The following is a 23,000-nucleotide window of genomic DNA, read 5'->3' on the forward strand; positions in this document are numbered from 1 at the left end:
AATTCCAATACTATATAGACTATTTGGGAAAATAGGTGAAGAAGGAGTCTTACCAAATTCTTTTTATGATACAAATATGGTGTTGATACCTAAACCAGGAAGAGTCAAAATAGAGAAAGAAAATTATAGACCAATTTCTCTAATGAATATAGATGCAAAAATTTTAAACAAAATACTAGCAAGTAGATTGCAGCAACTTATCACAAGAATAATACACTATGACCAGGTAGGATTTATACCAGGAATGCAGGGTTGGTTCAATATTAGGAAAACTATCAGCATCATTGAGCATATCAACAACAAAACCAACAGAAACCACATGATCATCTCAATAGATGCAGAAAAAGCTTTTGATAAAATACAACACCCATTCCTATTAAAAACACTAGAAAGCATAGGTATAAATGGAGTCTTCCTTAAAATAATAAATAGCATATATCTAAAACCTTCAGCAAGCATTATATGTAATGGGGACAGGCTAGAAGCATTTCCAATAAGATCGGGGTGAAACAAGGATGTCCATTATCACCACTGTTATTCAATATTGTACTGGAAACCTTAGCTTTAGCAATAAGAGAAGAAAAAGAAATTGAAGGCATTAGAATAGGCAAAGAAGAAACAAAGCTATCACTCTTTGCAGATGACATGATGATATACTTAGAGAATCCTAGAGAATCAAGTAAAAAACTACTTGAAATAATAAACAACTTTAGCAAAGTTGCAGGCTATAAAATAAACCCACATAAATCATCAGCATTTCTATATATTACCAACAAAGCCCAACAGCAAGAGATAGAAAGAGAAATCCCATTTAAACTTACTGTAGACATTATAAAATATTTAGGAGTCTACCTCCGAAACAAACCCAGGAACTCTATGAACACAATTACAAAACACTTTTCACACAAATAAAATCAGATCTAAATAATTGGAAAAACATCAGTTGCTCATGGGTAGGCCAGCTAATATAATAAAAATGACAATCCTACCTAAGCTAATTTACTTATTCAGTGCCATACCAATCAAACTACCAAAAATTATTTTATAGAGTTAGAAAAAATAATAACAAGATTCATTTGGAAAAACAAAAGGTCCAGAATATCAAAGGAACTAATGAAAAGAAATGCAGGGGAAGGTGGCCTAGCAATTCCAGATCTTAAATTGTATTATAAAGCATCATCAAAACTGCTTGGTACTGGCTAAGAAATAGGGAGGTGGATCAGTGGAATAGGTTAAATATGCAAGACACAGTAGTCAATGACTATAGTAATCTATTATTTGATGAACCCAAAGACCCAAGCTTCTAGGATAAGAACCCACTCTTTGAAAAAAACTGCTGGGAAAACTGGAAAAGAGAATGGCAGAAACTAGGCATAGACCCGAATCTCACACCATACACCAAAATAAAGTCAAAATGGGTTCATGACTTAGATATAAAGGCTGATACCATAAGTAAACTGGGAGAACAAGGAATAGTTTACCTGTCAGATCTATGGAGAACAGAAGAATTCATGACCAAACAGGAGATAGAGAACATTATGAAAAGCAAAATGGATAATTTTGATTACATTAAATTGAAAAGTTTTTGCACAAACAAAGCCAATGCAACTAAGATTAGAAGGAAGGTAGAAAATTGGGAAAGAATTTTTACAACCAGTCTCTGATAAAGGCCTCATTTCTAAAATATATAGAGAATTAAGACAAATTTATAAGAACACAAGCCATTCCCCAATTGATAAATGGTCAAAGGATATGAACAGACAGTTCTCAGATGAAGAAATTAAAGCCGTCTATAGTCATATGAAAAAATGCTCTAAATCGTTATTGATTAGAGAAATGCAAATCAAAACAACTCTGAGGTACCACATTATACCTATCAGATTGGCCAACATGACAAAACAGGAAAATGATAAATGTTGGAGAAGATGTGGGAAAATTGGAACTAATACATTGTTGGTGGAGTTGTGAAATGATCCAACCATTTTGGAGAACAATTTGGAACTATGCCCAAAGGGCTACAAAAATGTGCATACCCTTTGATCCAGCAATAGCACTTCTAGGGCTATATCCCAAAGAGATCAAACAAATGGGAAAAGGACCCACATGTACAAAAATATATAGCAGCTCTTTTTGTGGTGGCAAAGAATTGGAAATTGAGAGGATGCCCATCAATTGGGGAATGGCTGAGCAAGTTGTGGTATATGAATGTAATGGAATACTATTGTGCTATAAGAAATGATGAACAGGCTGACTTCAGAAAAACCTGGTCTGATGCTGAGTGAAGTGAGCAGAACCAAGAGGACTTTGTACACATACAGCCATGTTATGCAATGACTAGAATGTTAAACTGAACCTTCTCAGCATTATGAGGATCTAAGACATCTCCAGAAGGCCTCGGATGGAAAATGCTGTCCACATCCAAAGAAAGAACTATGGAAGTCGAATCGCTCTCACTTATTTTTACCTTCTGTTGAGTTTTGTTTCATCTTTCTGATGGTTCCTCCTATTGGTTTTAATTTTTACTTACAACTTCACTAATGTGAAAATATGTTTAATGGGTATGTAAATGTAAAGCCTATATCAGATTGTGTGCCATCTTGGGAGGGTGGGGGGGAGAAGGGAGAAAAATTTTCAACTCAAAAGCATATGGAAAAAAAAATTTAAAAAAAAAAGAACCGCAGGGCATGGAATATAATATTCTGGAGGGCAAAGGAGATAGGATTACAACCAAGCAAGACTGAGTATAATCCTTCCAGGGAAAAAGTAGTCATTCAGTGAAATAGAGGACTTTCAAGCATTCCTGATGAAAAGACCAGAGCTGAATAGAAAATCTGACTTTCAAATACAGGACTCAAGTGGAACATGAAGAGGTAAACAGGAAAGAGAAATCATAAGAGACTTATTAAGATTCAACTGTTTACATTCCTGCATGGAAAGATGATATTTATAACTCATGAGATCTTGTCAGTATTAGGGAAGTTGGGGGGAAAAAATTATATGGGTAGATAGACAGACAGACAGATAGATAGACAGATAGAAAGATAGATAGAAGGCACAGGGTGAGTTGAAGATTAAGGGGTCATATCTAGAGAATAAAATTAAGGAATGAGGGAGGATTATACTCGGAGAAGAAGAAAGGGAGAGGTAGAATGGGGTAAATTATCTCACACACACAAAAAAAAAACAGAAAAGTCTCTTACAGTGGAAGGGAAACAGGGGAAGGTGAGAGTGAATGAGTGAATCTTATTCTCATAGGATTTGGCTTAAGGAGGGAATAACCTACACATTCAATTGGGTATGGAAATTTGTCTTACCCTACAAGAAAATAGGGGGAGAAGGGGACAAGAGACCAGGGGGATAATAGAGAGAAGGGCAGATTGGAAAAGGGTGTAATCAGAAGTAAATACTTCTGAGGAGGAACAGGGTCAAAAGAAAGAATAGAATAAATGGGAGGGCAGAATAGGATTAAGGAAATAGAGTTAGTTTTTCACAACATGTCTACTATGGACGTGTTTTGCATAACTGCACATGTACAACCTATATTGAGTTGCTTACCTTTTCAATGGGGGGGGGGAGAGGGAGGAAGAGAGAAAATTTGAAACCTAAAGTTTTAAAACACATGTTTAAAAAAAAATGTTTTCACATGCTACCGGGAAATAAGAAATACAGGAAATGGGGTACAGAAGTCTATCCTGCTCTACAGGAAAATAGAAGGGGAAGGGGATAAGAGAAGGGGGGAGAGAAAGAAAAGAGGACAGACTAGGGGAAGGGATATTCAGAATGCATGCCATCTTGGGGTGGGGGGAGGGGTGAGATAGGGTGAAAATTTGGAACTCAAAAACTTGTGGAAATGAATGTTAAAAACTACAAATAAATAAACTTATATTAAAAAATTTTTTAAATTTAAAAAAAAAATGAAGAGTAGGACATGACTGAAGAAAAACAACAAAAATCTCATCACTATGCTGCTAACTCAAACCTTGATATCACTCCCCCAGTCTCCTCTTTCCCTTTGATTGGAGGGGTAGGGCGGAGTATCAAAGTTCTCCAATGTCCACCTTTATAGAGTGCAGAAACTGGACTTTTTATGGCATTCCATAAATAATCTTCAAGGTTCATTTCAACTCAAAAATTCTCTGATCCTATCTATGTGTTCTCCTTTCTTTGCAGGCCCTGGCTCTGAGTGCTACATCAGAGAAAATAGAAGTAGAACTGACAGGCACATTGACAGGAATTTTAAGAGCACATCTAGAGCCTCTTTCCATTTCCCCACTCACCTTGATGAGCTTAACTACTACCTTTATGAGGATGACACCCAGACATATTTAGACATATATAAACATATCTGTATGTCTATATCTATATATCCCAATCTCTTCTAAGTTTTAATCCTACATCAATAATTTTCTGTTGAATATTTCAAACTGGACATCCAGAAAACATCTTAAACTCACTATGTTGTAAACAGAATTCATTATCTTCCCCCACCAAAGCTACTTCTTGCCAACCTTCCCTATTTCTGCCAAGGGCATCCCATTCTCCCAGCCTTCCAGATTCATAACCTAGGTATTCTCCCCAACTTTTCACTCTCTTTCACCCAACATTCCGAGTGAGGAGCCAAAATCTGTCATTCTATAACTTTGAAACTTCTCTTACACACGACCCCTTTCACTCTACTCACAGACACTATCTTAGTTCAGGCCTTCCTTCATTATCTCTCACAAAGATTAGTTAAATACTCTACTAATTAGTCTTTCTGATTCAAGTTTCTCTTCACTCCAACATATCTTCTACATAGCTGTCAAATGGTTTTCCTGAAGCACAGTTATGTCCATGTCATTTGCCAACTCAATTAACTCCAGGGACTCTATTGATGCTAACATCAACTATAACCACTTGTTTAGCTTTTATAGTCCTTCACAACTTATCTTTCTAGCCTCATCACACGTTCCTTTCCCAGATTCTACAGTCCAGCATAACTGGCCTTCTTGCTGTTCTTTATAATAACACTATGTCACAGATAGCACTATCTCTCATGTCTATATTTTTGTACTGGCTATATCACATGCTTGGAATGTGCTACCTCCTCACCTGCACTTCAGAATCCCTTACATTCATCAAGGCTCATCTTAACCCCAGCTTCCAAATGAAGATCTTCCTGATTCTCACAACTGTCAACCCCTCCTTACTACCATATGTTTATTCTACATATATTTACATAACAGATACTTCTCCATGTATGTGTTGTCTCTCCCTATTAGAACATAATCTCCTCGAGATGGGGATTTTTTCACTTTTTTCCTTCTGTATCCTCACTCTAGTATTGGCCATACCTTCTCTCACAGCCCCTGATACACTGGTCCTGGAAGAGAGTCAGAATACTCTTTGTTCTCCACTGTAACTTCCAGACTCTCCCTTTCCCTCCTTCACAAAGGAACCATCAATCTTTAAAGCCTAATCAATCCAAATTATGGCAACTGTATAGATCCGTAGGTCATTCTCCATTCTTTTTTCAAGCTCAGACCAGGTTTCACTACCTTCCTCTCCTCCACAATGCTTGCCCTTATAGTAGGGAGCTTTAATATCCATTTTGATGCTCCTTTAAGCTCCTTAATCTCTCAATTCCTTAGTCTACTTAAATCATATTCCTTACTTCTTCACTTCACACAGCCATACAAAGAGATGTTCAATATTTATTACTCATAAATATCCTACTTCCAAAAGTCTGATAGTCTCTTTATAAACATAAATTCTTACCATTCTACCTGCTTCATCTCACTTAAACCTATTCTTCATGCTCACCAAGACTCTAATCTCTCCATCTCTTAGTACTTTCTCAGGGCATTACCACTGCTCTGACTTTATTCTCATCCATCTCCAACCTCAGCCCAATAGTTAGACATCTCAACTTTACAATATATTCTCTGCTCTTGTAGGCTTTGCCCTCTAATGCTATTCACCGCTCATCTCTTGCCAAACCTTCAGTTCTGGATTCCTTCTACCATTTATCTCTTTCATTACTACTCAAGAGCCACAGGAGCTGGAAGAAGTTGCACAACAATGCCAATTCACATAGTTGTTGGATGTCGTTTCAGTTGTGTACAACTCTTCATGATCTCATTTTGGGCTTTCTTGGCAAAGATACTACAGTGGTTTGCCATTTCCCTCTCCAGCTCATTTTACAGATGAGGAAACTGAGGCAAACAGGGTTAAGTGACTTGCCCAGGGTGACCCAGCTAATAAGTATCTGAGGCTGGATCTGAACTCAAGAAGACTCATCCTGATTCCAGGCCAGGCTCTCTATCTATTGAGCCATCATGCTCTCTTAGACAAAGTCATATTATTCATCCTCAACTAGGCTCTCAGTGCAAAAAGGCAGAATTTTCATTCCTCCCTAAGCGATTCTCTATCTCACTCCCCATAGAAGCTATTTCAAACCTTTTCCTTCATGAAGCCCTCAAACTTTACTTCCCCTTCTCAGCTGAGGAATTTGCCTCTTACTTTATTGAGAAAACTGAGATCATAAGACATGAGATCCTTTCCTCCCCTTCTCTTTATCACAAAGCTCCTTGACATCCTCACTCACATGCCTTTCATTTCTCTCAGTCTCTCACAAAGAGGGGGCTTCTGCTTGCAAATACCAACCCTCAATATCTGCACTTGATCCGAACCCTCCAATCTTCTCCCAAAAACTGCAAACTCAATTATCCCCCTTTCAAATATTTAACTTTTTTATGAAATGGTTTCTCCTCTACTACCTTCAAACATGTCCAAGTCTCTCCCATTCTGAAAAAGATCTTTACTAGATTCCAACATCACACTCAAGCTACCATCCTACAGCCCCTCACTTTCTCAGATAAAACTGCTTGAAAAACTGTCTGTACATGTAGTCTCCATTTATCCTCTCATTCACTCCCTCAAACCTTTGTAACCTGGCTTTTGACTTAATAATTTAACTGAAACTGCTCTCTCCAAAGTTACCAATGATTTCTTCAATACAAAATCTTCTCTCAACCTTGACCCTTTTAAAACTACCTGCTCTAAACCTATCAGCATTTGACACTGCTGTCTATCTCTCGAGACTTCTTGGATGTTCTCTCCTCTCCTGAGTTTTTGTAACATTATCCTCTACTGTTTCTTCCTTCCTGTCTGACTGCTCGTTCTCAGTCTCTTTTGCTGACCTGTCATCTCTCTCATATCCCTTAACTGTAAACATTCCCCAAAAGTATATATTGGCTCTCTTCTATTCTCTCTCCACACTTGCTTTCAGTAACCTCATCAGATCTCATGACTATCTCTATGAAGATGACTCCTCTCTCTCTCTCTCTCTCTCTCTCTCTCTCTTCTCTCTCTCTCTCTCTCTCTCTTCTCTCTCTCTCTTTCTCTGTGTGTACGTGTGTGTGTATACACACACACAGTTTCTCCTCTGACTTTCAGTTCTACATTGTCAACTGTCTGTTTGAGATTTCAAAGTAGTTATACCAGAGACATCTTTAACTCAACATGTCCAAAACTTAAGTCATTATTTTTTCCAAAAAAATCTTTCCCCTCTTCTAAACTCTCTAATTTACTGAAGCTACCACCATCCTTCCACTCTCCTAGGTTTATAAGCTCAGCATTATCCTCAATTCCTCAGTCTCCCCAACCTACATATCCAATAAGTTGCCAAATCTTGCTTTTTCTACCTCCACATTTCTTAAATCAAACCCTACTCTCCGCTCATAGCTAATACCTCAGTTCTGGTTCTCAACACCTTTAACCTAGATCATTACAACAGGCTCCTACTTGGTCTTTCTGCCTCAACCTTCCACCACTTCAATCTATCATACAAATCCTACCAAAGTAATTTTCCTTAAACTCAGATCTGACCATGTGATCCTTTATTCAATCAACTTCTGAGGCTTTTTATTGCCTCTTGGATAAAACATAAATTCCTCTGTTTAGCTTTTAAATTCCTACAAAACTTGGCTCTGACCTTCTTCCCAGGTTCAGTGAACACTATTCCCCATTTTCAATCTAGTTAAAATGGTCTTCTCCTCTCACATGGCATTTCACTTCCTGTCTCTGCACCTCAGTACTGGCTGTCCCCCTTTATGGAAATGGGCTCCTTCCTAACCTCCGAGTCCCTCTCTTCCTTTAAGATGCAGTTCAATCAATTAATCAACAAGTATTTTATAAGCTACTACACGCTAATAAATACTGCTAGGTTCTGGAGATGCAACTAAAAGAAATAGTGTCTATTTACAATGAGCTTACATTCTCATGAGGGACACAAAAATAAACATAATAAACACAAACATATACATAAATATAAAGCTAATCCAAATATATACAAAGTAATTAAATAACAGTATTTTTATATGGAGAGAAAAAGTAGTTTGGGGGAGTGGGGAAAATTAGGAATTCTGTGAGGTCTACTCTCTTAAGTGTAAAGTTTTGGGGTTTGAGATCATTGTTCCAATTTGTGATTTTTGTTACTGTGACTACTGCAAAATCTAAACGAAAGAGGGATTACCTATAGATGGTGAGGTCTTCTAGATGTCCCCATTTATGGAGATAGTATTGTATCCTAGAATACTACAAATTCTTCTAAATGAAACATGCAACTTCTCAAGAGTTCAACTTAACAATCCACACAGAAAAGGCCATTAATGAAGAATGCCTCTTTTTTTTTATTATTATTTATTTGTTTGTTTGTTCATTTATTTATTTATTTATTTAGGTTAGGCGATGGGGTTAAGTGACTTGCCCAGGGTCACACAGCTAGTAAATGTTATGTGTCTGAGGCCGGATAATAAATATGTGTGTCTGTGTGTGTGTGTGTGTGTGTGTGTGTGTGTGTGTGTGTGTGTGTATGGTTTTTTTTTTGGCTAGGCAATTGGGGTAAAGGCTGCATTTGAACTCAGGTCCTCTTAACTCCAGGGCCGGTTCTCTATCCACTGAGCCACCTAACTGCCCCTAAGAATGCCTCTTTTAAGACTATGATATACTACTTATTAACTAGTCAATGAAAAAAGTTCATCACACCCTACTTGGTCATCTTGACTCTACCTCTACTTTTCTTTCTCTATTATAGCATCAGTGATACTTATAAAGATGGAGCTCATAGTACATCCATGCTACCTCATTCTGTGTAATTCCTATCAAATTTCTTTCCACTGAGATCATCCTTCAACTCTTTTAATAGTTTGTGGATACTAGTACAGCATTTGGGCTACATAACTATTATACTGTAGTATTTACCTCAGAATTTTTAGGATCAAATGAAATCATATATGTATAACAAACACGTCATCTGCCACTATGAATACAATCAATTCTCATCATTTGCAGTAGTTATGTTCTATAAAGTTGCCAGTAACAGACCTATGGTTTATCCGTAGGAAATAAAATGCCTTTTAAAAAGTTAACAAGGTTTTTGCTTAGTTCTGTGACAAAAATGTGGAGAGACTGAATTCTTTTCTGCAGACAGTGAAGAGGGAGGCAAATCCATATGGGCAAGTAAGAGTCAAAGAAGTACATCCTAGCTCCCCCACCAAACTTCCTCCACAAATAAACAGAAAACCCAGACCAATTTCTGCCTAGGAAAGTCAAGAAAAAAGCTATAGTGAGTCATTTTTTTGGACCACGGAGGCTTAGGGAGACAGACAGATAGGTCTGCAGACACCAAAGATGGGGTCTGGCCAGGAAAATGTGAGCTTGCGCCTATGAACTTAAAAAAAGTTAAAGATATGCACCAACAAGAGGTGCACTTTGACAGGAAAAGATCACAAAAATACCTTAACAAGAAAGGGTACAGGAACAGGTAGTATAGGAAAATCTGGCACCTTAGTAGTTGGTTGGACTGAGGTAGGGGGTGAGATCTGCAAACAGGAGTGGCAGAAAGGAAGAAAGGATCACTAGTGAGCCCTATCTGTGTACTGATCAAGGAACAAGTTCAGAAGCAAATATAAATATGTGGCTTCTAATCCCAGGAGCAAATCAGGGACTCAAATCTAGCCTCCAGCCCAGGTGTAGAAATCTACAGTAGAATAACCAGATTTGGAGTCTCAGATCAAAGGGGAGACTGCAGTTCAGTCACTCTGAACTTCAGAGTCTCTCAGGCTCTACAGTTGCTAAGTCCAGCAGCAGTCTACTGAAATATCTAACCAGGGAGAAGCTGACAGACCCAAACCTGAATCAAGAATTTGTAGAACTTAGACCAGGAAGACAGAAAGCAGATTTCATCCCTATCACATCACTTTAGGAGCACTGACAGCTTGCAGGCTCCAGGCTGAGCTATGAAAGTAGTACAGGAGATAAAAGGGCCAAAGTCCAGACCAGACACTCTCCCCAAAAGTGTACAGAGACCAAAATTAACATAAAGGTCCAAACTCAAGAAATGCTGAAAGGGTCACAAGTGGGAAAAGGTTAAGAAGCACTGGGCTAGAAGAATGAACAAACAAACAAAAAAGAATCCCATCATAAACAGTTTTTATGGTAACAGGGAAGTTCAGGAAACAAACCAATAAGAAAATGACTATAAAGCAAAATGATAACAAAGACTCAAAGAAAAAATGCATCTTGTGTACAAGTCCAACCAAAATTCTTGAAAATTTTTTAAAAATAGCTTAAAATTAATAAACAAAAGAAGTAGAGGAAAAATGGAACAAGAAATGAGACCTGAAGAAGAAAGACGTGAAATGAGAATTAACAGCTTATAACAGGAGGTATAAACCTTACCTAAGAAAATAGCACCTTGAATATTAAAATAGACCAAAGAGAAGCCAATGACTCCACAAGACACCAAGAAACACTAAAACAGAGTCAAGACATTGAAAAAAAGAAAAGAAAATGTGAGGTATCTTGTAGCAAAAATAACTGATCAAGAATATAGATCAAGGGGAGCTAATTTAAGAATCACTGGATTTCCTGAAAATCATGATAAAAAAAGTTTTAAACTTCATATTTCAAGAATCCATAGAAGAAAAATTCCCAGACCTATCTAGAGGGCAAAGTGGAAATAGAAAGAAACCACTAATCTCCTACTGAAAGAATCTCCAAATGAAAACTCCTTATTAACATTACAGCCAAAACAGGTCAAAGAAAAATATTTCAGGCATCCAGAAAGAATTCAATTACTGAAGAGACACAGTAAGGATCACACATAATTTAGCACCCACTGTAAAGTAACAGAGACCATGGAATACAATATTCCAGAAGCATAAATGCTTAACAACCAGAAATAACCAGCAAAAAGGAGCGTAATCTTACAAAAGAAAATTGAACTTTAACAAAATAAACTTCCCTTTCCTCAGAAAAGGATTTCAGAGCATTCCAAGGAAAAGACCAGAGCCAAACAGAAAATATAACAAACACAGCAGTCAAGAAAAGCATAAAAAGATAAATGAGTGAGCAGTTATAAGGGACTAAACAAGGTTAAATTGTTTGCATGCTTATATGAAGAGATGATACATGTAGTCCTCAGAAGTCTGTCGTCATCATCAGAGGTCATAGAGGAAGTCTCACTAGACAGAGGGCCTGAGAGTGATAGTTTTATTTTCATGATCTTGAAGAAAAAAAAGAATGGAAAAGGTAGTGAAAAGGAATACTCTTGGAGGGAAGGAAAGAGAGAGGGGAAATTATTTCACATACATGAGGTACAAAAAACAGAACTCTATATAAGAAGAAGAGAGGGACAGGGTAACACTTGAACCTCACCCTCATCTGAAATGGTCAAAGGAAGGAAATACACACACACATGCACAGAATTAGCTGGGTACAGAAATACATCCCACTCAACAGGGAAAGATGGAGGAACATGATTAAGGGAAAGAGAGGGGGCAGATTGAGAGGGAAGGTAGATCATGGGAGGGATTAGTAAGAATAAAAAAAAAACTCTTAAAGAAAGGGTTTGGGAAAGTGTAAGAGAACAGGATGGTGGGAAATAGACAATTAGCAATCATAATTGTGAGTGTGAATGGGATAAACTCACCCATAAAATGGAAGTGGATGGCAGAATAGATTAGAAACCAGAATCTAACAATATGTTGTTTACAAGAAACACACTTGAAACAGAAAGATAAGCACAATATTGAAATAGGGGTCTGGTGCAGAATCTATTATACTTTAGCTGAATCAGAAAAGGCAGGGGTAACAATCATGATTTCAGACAAAGCAAAAGCAAAAATAGACTTGATTAAAAGAGATAAACAAGAAAAGTACATTTTGCTAAAAGGTACTATAGAAGAGGGCTTCTTAAATTTTTTCCACTCATGACCCCTTCAGCACTTCTTAAACTGTGGGTCTCAACCCCATATTGTGACCCACAGTTAAAGAAGCGCTGCTAGACAACGAATAGCAATACTAAACATATATGTCAAATGGTATAGCATTATTAAATTATTATTATGTACAAATTACAAATTATATATAATTTAAATTAGTATGTATAAATATAAATTATTTATATAAATAAATACAAATTTTTATTATTGATAAATTATTAAAGGGAAAAGTTTAATTACAGAGAGAAATAATAAAACTATAACAGTAGAGGACCTCAATTTACTACTATGAATCCTAGATAAATCTATCCAAAAGATAAATTTTTAAAAAATGAAGGATCCAAACAGAATTTTAGAAAATTAGATCTGACAGATCTCTGGAGAATATTAAATTAAGAAGAATAAGTCTATTTCTCAACTGTATATCGTACCTTCACACAAAAAAATGACCTATACCATGTATAAAGGCATTAAAAACCTCACAAAAATGCAGAAAAGCAGAAATGTTAAATGCATCTTTTTACTGAACAAAATGTAAAGAGCCTTTGAAGCAAAGACTAAATAACTTAAAGAATGAGTTAGCCAAAGAATAAATCATAGAAATAATCAATAATTTCATTAAAGGCAATGGCAAATGAGACAACATACCAATACATATCACACACTTTTATCAATAAAAGGGCAAAAAAGCAGATCAATAAATTGGGCATGAAAACTAGAAAATCAACAAATTAAATACCCCCAAATAAACACAAAAATGGAAATTCTGAAAATCAAAGATAAGTAACAAAACTGAAAGTGAATAATAATAATAATGAAAAGTAGGAACTAGTTGTTTAAATCAATAAAATAGTTATTAGCTAATTTAATTTTAAAAAAAGAAAAGAAAACCAAGTTACCAGTCTCTAAACCTAAAAAGGTGAATTCTCACTCAATGAATAAAATGAAGGAGGGGTATGCTACTACTACTAAGAGGCTGCAATCCCCCCCATACACACACACACACACACACAACACACACACAGAAGGAATCTTTTTTAAAAAGGAAAAAACTCTAAGAAATGAGGAGTTGGTTGATTTTAGAAAAACATGAAAACACTTACATGAAATAATGAAGAGTGAAATGAGCAGAACCAAGAGGACATTGTACAGTAATACTAATACCATTCAAAGAACTGTGAATGACTAATTTATTTTGAGTATTACAAATATACAAATCAACTACAAAAGACCTATGAAGGAAGATGCTATTGACCTCCAGAGAAAGAACTGATAAATAGAAGTATACATAGTATGGTCTTGCAGATACAGATCTAGATATGTAGAAAAAAGATATACAGATATATGTGTCTTAACATTTTAAAAAGGAAAGGAGAAAACTCATTTATATAGCTCTTTAAAGTTTACAAGTACTTTTTTTCCTTGCAATCTTGTGAGGTAGACAGCTATCTTCATTTTATAGATGAAAAAGCTGCGGTACAAGGTTGCAGGGCTCCTAAGTTTTAAGACTACAACTTGCACTCAGCTCTCCTGATTGGAAGACAAGTATTCTTTATCACTTCACCACATTGTTTTATTTATCCAATGATTCCCTAGAGTTCCTGTCCCCATTTCTCTTTCTATTATTGACCCTATGCTGTTCTTGAATGAGATCACCAATACTTAGGAGCTGGTGTAACCCTTGATCCCATAGGCTAGGAAGTAGCAAGTCTCTGATATCATTTCAGCAAGGGTAGACACGTTTCTGGGATGGCAAATTTGAAGACTAAATGCATTTTCTCGAAACACTGATACATGATACATATAGTAATTGGTTCTATAGTACTTTTGCAAGTATCATACTTTCCAGGTACATTATGCTTTTTATAAAAAGCTTTTGTCATATAGCTTTTGTAAGAAGAAAAAAATTCTAAATTCAAATGAATGACTTATCAAAAAACTTTTAGAATTTGATTTGTAGTCGGAGACTATCTGTATAAAAAGTATTTAAATGAGGCTTTTATTTACACAGGTCAGGTTTACAGAAGTAAGGCTTTATCCCATAGTAAACATTGAAGTTACTATTTTTACACATCCAATAATTAAACAATCAAAGCCCAGGCTAAATACCAGAATATGAATTTAAGTTTAACCACTACAAGCCAGGTAATAATGTCCCTATATTTTCAAGAAACACATACAAAAACTTTTTGCATGCTATTGGGATGTTTTAAAAAATCAAATGGAATTGAGGTTCAGTTTCAGGTGACTGATTATATAACTAAAAAGGCATTGTGATGAGATTTCAAATCTAAAATCCTAAAGAAAATAATTCCAATAAAATTGTTAAAAGACCAATGCAGCTCATTCCACTGCTGGACAGCTCCTGTAGTTAGGAATTTTTTTCCCCTACATCAGCCAAAATCTGCCCATATGCAACTTCTACCCATTGCTCCTACACAGCTTTACATTTATCTCATTAAACTTTGTCTTGGTAGTTTTAGTCCATCATTCTAGCCTGTCCAAAGGTTTCTGGATGCTAACTTTGTCAAAATATACACTGATACATCTACCAGCTTCATGACACTTATAAATCTGATAAGCATGCCATCCATTCCTTCAATCAAATCAATGTGTCAAACAATATGGATCAAAGATATTCCCCTATACTAGTTTACTAGAGACTTTCCACCAGGGTGACATTGGCCTATTAAGAATTACTCTTTGGGTTCTGTCATTCATCATGTCCTGAATCCACCTATCTACATCATCATCTACAGCATGTCTTTCCATTTTGTCCACAAAAAGGACGTTCAAATCTAAGTAAACTATGTTTATGATGATATTCCCTGGTCTACAAATCTAATAGCTCTGTTGAGAAAAAAAAAAGAAAGAAAATTATGCTAATCTGGTATTGACTCTTCTTGAGCCATTTAGCAATTCATTTCTCTTTCTAGATATTAACAGACCATCACTTTAATAATACATTCTAGAATTTTAACAGAAATCAAGAATAAGCCTCTTTAAAAAATTTACCTAGTCTAGTTCTAGTTCTGTAGCACCTTTCCTATTTTCACTATTTACTCATTAAACTGTAAGATCCTCATTACATTGTGAGCCTCTTGAGGGCAAAGACTGTCTTTTGCTTCATTTTCTATTACCAGTGCTTAACACAGGGCTTGGTACATTGTAGGCTCTTAATGAATACTGACTGACTACTGTCTTTTAAGGATCCCTGACAGTATCTCAGCAATCTGCTAGTTCTTTCAATTACACTAGGAACTACTAACCCATATCCTCTTACATCTCTATAAAATCATTATGGAATGATCTATATACATATTTACTATATCTTTTATGAGCACATAAGAAGAAAACATACTTTCACATATTATTCTTTAAAATAGAGCACATCTTAAGTTACACGACTGAAAAAAAATGTAAAAATGCAAGATTCCCCCAAGCTTAAAATCTGTTGATTTAAAAAAAAATCAAACTATGTAAAGACTCTAGGTCTCCTGGGCACCTTTAAGATGGTTCCCATTGTTATTTGAAAGCAGTAGCTTTCAAACTGGATGGTTCAGGAAGATAGTCTGAATGGATCAGAAATTCAAAAGCCTCTATTTTAAAACAGAGTATCTTAAATTTAAACCAAGGTCCTTAGTTTGAGGTCCCTTAAGTTACGATTTAACAGGTCTTAAAATTATGATTTTTCAAATAAATATAGTTTAGTAACTCTATATATTTTAGCTGTAGCTATTCTCAAAGACTGTCCCCTAGGTTGTATATGGGTTGCCTTCTGAGCTGTTCAACAAACTGCCTAGACTCATGAAACCATGTTTTTCTGAAGTATATATTACAGTAAACTATTGCTATCTGTTATAACCATTTGGTACATTATGAGATAAATGCAACCATACAAATAACTGTTCAACAATCTTCTGATTATTAGATAAAGTGATACATAAAAACAGGAAGACATGCTAAAGGATGCTTGGCACTATCATGAAAGATATCCTGCATAATTTATAGAAGTGTATGATATAGATGAGGATGGTAAGATTCCCTAGATGTTTTTGACTGCAAAGGACAGTGTGCTGATTGCATCAAGCCCTGGCACATAACTTGACCTCCTTAATTAACACCATGCCCACACAAAACGTATGGTCATTTTGCATACTGGAAAAACCATACAGGTGAAAAATGAATATTACCTAGATTATGAAAGGCAATTAAATGAAATTTAATTTGCCAAGAGCTGGCAAATTATGGCCCCAACCTGTTTTTTGTAAGGCCTTAAAAGCTAAAAATATTTTTTATATTTTAAAATAAAGTTTCATTGTATTCAAAAATGTAAAAATAATTCTTAGTTTCAAGGGCTATACACAAACTAGCTTTCCTAGATTTGGTCCTTAGACTTAGTTTGCTGACCCTGATTTAGTTGATTAGTAAATATATTCTGCCTGAAAAGTCACTTAACCATTTGTGATCAATGACCAACCATCATTCCTGAGGACTTGTGATGAAACACGCCACTTACCTCCTGGCTAAGAAGTGATGGACTCTGGGTGAAGACTAAGAAGTTTTTTGGACACAGTCAAGACAAGACTATGTCCATTTGTTACTTGACTACGTATATTTGTTACAAGAGTTTTACAAGAGTTTTGCTTTCTTTTTTTCTGACAAGGAGATCGATGGAAGGAGTAAAAATAGATTTTTTTCTTATTGAAATTTTTTTTTAGAATCACTTTACAATGTATTTTTGAAGTACATTTTTGAGCTTAGCAGAGAACTGAATATAAGGTGGAAAGCAATCTATTCCAGATGTTTTTTGATGCTAACTTTGTCATTCTATTGTCATGCTGTTGAGATTAAGAAAAAATCAACTGGAACTGAGGGTAAGTTTTCAGGTCCTAAACTTCTCCCTGTCACCAGCATGCATCTCTTTTAACACTATATATTTTTGGTAGACTTAATGAAAAAACACTACAATCTCAGAAGAATCAGACTTACAAGGGACCTAAAGATCAATGGAAATAACTAGTATTTAGATAGCATTTGAAATGCTTTACAAATATTATCTCATCTTATCCACATAATAGCCTTGGGAGGCAAATGCTATTATTAACCCCTTTTTAACAAATGAGGAAACTAAGGTAGATATAGGTTAAAATGACTTGCTCAGGGTTACACAGCTAGTCTGGAGCTGGATTACAATTTAGGTGTTTCTTAAGCCAGATCCAGCACTGTATCTACTATACTACTTAGCTGCCAAACATAGAAAGACTCAAGGCAATTTACAAGATGATGATAGCATGTTAACAAAGAAGATTTGTACATACAAAATGACATTTAAAAACACCCGCCAGAGCCACGTATGACCTAAAATGAAGTTGAATTAGTCACATAGTTAGAGTGAAAAAGGACCAATGGTCAAGCCAAAGGCTGCACTGGAATTCATAAAATATTAAAAAACTCAAGAGGAAGTTCTCTACTATGTTGAGTATATTCTCCATGAAGGATTAATTCAAGAACACGAAATGAATTACAACAAAATGAGAAATACATGGATGGTTACAATCTGCATTGTGGATAAGATTGTATATTAAGAACATACAGTGTCCAAATATTAACCAGATTGTTTGATTAACAGACCATTCCAAAACATAACCGATGACATTTTTTTGGTAATATACTTCCAAGAACCATATTTTCATCAGTGTGGCAGTCCACTAACAGCTCAGATAGCAATCCATTGATAACCTTTGAGAGTTAGTCACAGCTAAAATAATGTTATTAAACTATATTTATTCAAAAATCATCATTTAAGACCTGTTAAACTGCAACTTAAATATATCAAATTAAGAGCCTTGCTTTAAAAACAAAGTATCTTGATTCCATTCAGACAAACTTCCCTGACTCCTCAATTTGAAAGCTATTGTTTTCAACAACAAGGAGAACCCTTTTTTTTGGGGGGGGGGGCGAGGCAATTGGGTTTAAGTGACTTGCCCAGGGTCACACAGCTAGTAAGTGTCAAATGTCTGGTCTGAGACTGCATTTGAACTCAGGTCTTCCTGACTCCAGGGCCGTGCTCTATCCACTGCACCACCTAGCTGCCCCAATGAGAACCATTTCCAAAGGAACTGATGTCATCTATGAACTAGGAAGCTGACACTGCTCATCATAGTCCTAGGACCTGAAGTGGCATATAATTTTTGTTGTGTTAGCGATTAAAACAAAGAATTCTTAAAGCACGGTTATAATTATACAATGGACAACCACTGGATGCTACAACTTAACCAGATTTATTTTGGATGTTTTAAAGGTGAGAATTTCAAGCAGCAATATAAAATGCTGGATTAATTTCTATAATTCCCTCACTTAGAACTCGAGTCCTTAGGAGACCTATACTGAGTACTAGTGTCTGTCTTGCTCTTCTATTTGTTTCCCCCAACGCTTAGCACACAGTAAGTGCTTAACATTTTTTCATCATTCATCCTGTGCCTATATAAATATTTTAAGTTAGTATTTCTTAATACAGTAGTTTCCATATTGTACAAGTTTAGTGCCTGTGTTTGTATTTGATACATGAACTTATATGTCTATCAACAGTCTTCAAATAAACAATTTTGTTATATTATTGAAGATTATGATACTCAACATAGTAGAGTTCGATGGTTCTCAACCTCTTCAACCTTTTAATTTTGCAGCTTTGCAGGACAGTAATTATACTATAAATAGCCAGTGATTGAGAGAAAAAAAAAGACATTACTGAGAATGGATTCCCTAGCTTCACCAGAATACACAAATTCACAACTTGGAAATCACTGATAGACCGGAATATGTGCTAGAACCAAGTTTAAATCCAGAGTCCAACACTTATTATCTGTGTTGTCTTGGTCAAAGAATTTTACTTCTCTGAACCTCAGCTTCCTCTTGCATAAAAACGTTATAACACTTGCCTTCCTGCTTATCACCACTGTCATAAGGAAAATGCTCCAATTACTGACCGCTCATAATGTTTTTGAAATGTGTTGCGACAAAGCAATAAGTAATTTACTGTTTTCTAAATATATTTTTAAACAACTTCAGATATGCTAATAACTCACAGTGATGAATGCATATAATATATGCTCTTAATAAATTCTTCCTCTCAATCCGAATCTAAATCCTTACAGAATAAGCAATTACAGCTAGCTTTTTTCCTAACCTTTTGAGATGAAAATCTTTCTAAAAATGTTTTATATACCACTTTGCCTTCTTAAACAGAATACATTAAATTTAATTTTACATTTCCTTGATGACTCAGGGTCATTTCAAATACTGATTATTGTACTGCATAATTACACTTTCAGTACCTAATGAAATCTATAAGTCTATTTGTCCACAGTAAATGACCCTAACCTCTGCCTTTTGGCATCATGAAGCAGCAAAGTACTACAGGAAAAATACTGAATTTGGAATAAGAGGATCTTGACTGGAATCATATCTGTGTGGCTTTCTTTATGTGGCCTTGGGCTAGTCACTTGCCCTCCCTGGACTTCAGTTCCTTCATTTGTAAAATAAGAGGATTGAATTACCTGATTTCTGAGGTCTTTTCAGCTCTAAATCTTTAATCTAAGTGTCCCTACCTAGTGATCACATGTCACCTCATATAGCTGGTGGTATGTTGGCCTACAGCAGCCGTTCTCCTGGGCCATCTCATATGCTGCTTTTAGTCTGATGAAAACTACATGATAAAGTTTGTTAAAACTGTGCATAAAAATTAAACAGGTTCTGAGTTGAGGGCCATTGAAGACTGATCGTACATTTTGGTTATCAGAGGCCTGTTTTTTCTTTTTCTTTTAAGTTCCTCAGTTAATTTCCAGAAAAATGAAGTTACCTATAGCTAACTGTAGATGAAGACACTCCATTTGACATTCGTATCAAACCTGGAGAAATAGAAGAATCTGTAATGGTGGGTTCATATGGTTCTCCTTACGGTGTGGCTCTTACCAAAAATTAAAGCATAAAACAGCACGCAGCTCTTATTTGAATATACCTTAAGACTATAAAAACCAGTTAAATCTTAATGCCAATTTGCCCAAAGACAATCCTTAACGCCACAAATTCAAAGTGAAGCTATCAAGCCAAATCAGTAACTTAAAATCTAAAACAATTTGTTAATTTCGAATTGAAGACCACTAACTTCCTTTAAGGCATGCTTATCTATAATTCACTTCAAATTCCTCTATCTACTCTCTGGAATTTAATTCCATATAATATCAAAATATTAAATTTATTAATTTGTTCTGCATTGAAGAATCAGTAAAGCACCTCTATACTACCTTTCCCCACAAACATTCTGAAATACTAATGTTCTACAAAAATAGAATGTACCTAAGATGTTTTCAAGAATTAAATCCTACATTTTCAAGTTTATTCTTTGAATTGCTGATACTGAGTAGCCATAAAGAATAACTGAACTTCTTATACTTAAAATCATTTTGGATCTAAGGTCACTTATAGCCCTACTCACATAGCTATGGCCATTTCTTCCTTTTGTAGAAGGTGTGCTTTTAAAGATGTGCACATTAAAAAAAGCAACTTTCACATTAAATGCTTTACAAACAAAACTAAGTTAGTTCCCATATACATGTATATTATATATTTATCTTCATTATTTTATTATCAAACTAATTTCTAAAAACTGTGGATGCATAAAGCAACTATGATGTGGTATATTATATTTCAAAGGGAGGATAGCAGAAGACCCTCCAGCACTACTTCCAGATTGAAATGCAAAAGTATCTAGTTTAAGTTACTGTTTAAAATAAGATGGTTCAAACTTCATTGTCCTAGATAAGAACTTAAAATATAATTCTAAAGAAAATTATATACCACAATCACATACAGTTAAGTCTATTCCCTTTCTAGATTATGTGCATGTTCATTAGACCTTGCTTGGGCCCAGCACTGCTTCCACTGTAGTCTAATTAATCAGACATCTACATCATGAGCAAGGTAGATTGCAACTTGCAATGCTCAATATAAGTTCATATATTTCTCCCTCTACAACCTCCTTCCCCTTCCCCCCCCAAAAAAAGCAACAACTAAGAAGAGATGTCTGGAAAGGAAAAAAAAAGCTATTTATTTTGAGCTTCAGTCACTAATAATAATTCCCACCTATAACTAAAACTATCAGGAGTACTACAGAGAATAAACAACCCTTAAGATACCCCAAAGAGGTGGACTACAAACTTCTGCCTACACTATTTAAGGAAATGAAAAGGGGCTGAGTGAATGGGACTAGGGTAGATAATTAAGATTCTCCGATGGAAAGATCAGATGGAGTAACACATCTAGCTCAAAATGGGGACAGTGCTGGCTAGACTTAGGAGTCAGAAAGCCCAGAGTTCAAATCCAGCCTCAGATAAGTTACTAGTTTTGTGACCCTCACCTAACTCTGTTTGCCAGTTTCCTCTCTCTTAAAACGAGAATGGCAGGACTTACTTCCCAGGATTGTAGTGAGGATCAAATAAAATGATAAATATAAAGCGCTCTGCAAATCTTAGAGCGCTATGTAAATATTACTATAATAATAATTATTATTATTATTACTCTCCAAGATTGGAAATCTGCCACCCAACTCGAGAAAGGGAAGAAGGCAAGAGATAAGGGAAGGGGGGAGGGAGGTATTCCTTTTTACCCTAAGAAGTTCTTAGGGGTTTTTTTTGTTGGTTTGTTTCATGAACCGCTATGACAGTCTGTTGAAGCCTATGGACCTTTCTCTGAATGTTTTTACATGCACAAAATAAAACACAAAGGAATCCAATGATGAAATATATATATATATATACATATATATATACACATACATACATATATATACATATACATATACACACATATATATATATATTTTTTAAGAGGCCATCAAGGGTGAAGACCCCCTGTCCTAAGGGAAAGTGGCAGGGGGTGAGGGAGAGGTCACGAACGAGCCTAGAGGCTGGACACCACTGCCCTCTGCGGTCCCCACCCTCCGGATCGGCCCACTCGGGCTCCCCCCGGGGCGGGCGGTCTGGGGGGGACGGGGGGCTGACTTTACCCGTTAGGTTCCTCAGCACTGTCCCGTGGGCCCAGAGACTCAGGACCTGCTGCACCGACAGGTTGATCATGGAGTTATCGGCCCCCTCCGCCTTCATCTTCCCCGGGGGGCGCCCGCCGCGCTCTCCGCGGCTCCGGGGCGGCGGGGGCTGCGAGGCTCGGGGGTCTGCTGCTGGGGGTCGGTTCCTCCAGGCCGCCGCCGGGGCTGGGGCCGGGGGCGGGGGCGGGGCGCCGCGGGGGCCGCTGCTGCTGCTGCCGGGGCTGCGGCTGCTGCTGCTGCGGAGGGGCCGCCGGGGGGGGCTGCTCAGCGCGTCTCCAAGGCAGCCCCCTCCCCGCCGGGGAGACATTGAGGACAGCGGGAGGGCCGGGGGAGGTAAGGGGCCCCCGAGCGCAGGCCCTGGAGGACCGGGGAGAAGCCGGGAGGCCGCTGATCCTCTTCAGGGGCAGCGCCGCGCCGCGGAGCCCTGCGGGACGAGGAGGAGGCCGGACTCGGACCGGGAAGCTCCGGGTGACAGGCAGCGAGCAGGTGCTGTGGCCGCCGGGATCCTGCTCATCGCCGATGGAGCTAGATAGAAGAGGTGAAGGAGGAGGCAGAAGAGGAGGAGGTAAAGGAGGACGATGAGGAGGTGGACGCGGCGGCCGCGGCGGCGGCGGCGGCACCGGCCACCC

At 36.9% G+C, this 23,000-nt stretch overlaps 1 protein-coding gene across 1 annotated transcript in view; it reads right to left on the minus strand.

The window, feature by feature from the left end:
- The window catches only part of TMEM170B (transmembrane protein 170B), a 51,151-nt gene extending 28,381 nt beyond the window's left edge, over positions 1 to 22,770 (minus strand). Inside the window, exon 1 of the mRNA XM_021009903.2 lies at positions 22,333 to 22,770. Within this exon, the coding sequence (XP_020865562.1) occupies positions 22,333 to 22,678 (346 nt within the window). The 5' untranslated portion in view covers positions 22,679 to 22,770. The remainder of the gene's footprint in view (positions 1 to 22,332) is intronic.
- Between the last annotated feature and the right edge of the window lie 230 nt (positions 22,771 to 23,000).

The sequence above is a fragment of the Phascolarctos cinereus genome, unplaced genomic scaffold (assembly GCF_003287225.1).
Source record: "Phascolarctos cinereus isolate Bilbo 61053 unplaced genomic scaffold, phaCin_HiC Scaffold_4;HRSCAF=312, whole genome shotgun sequence".
NCBI lineage: Eukaryota > Metazoa > Chordata > Mammalia > Diprotodontia > Phascolarctidae > Phascolarctos > Phascolarctos cinereus.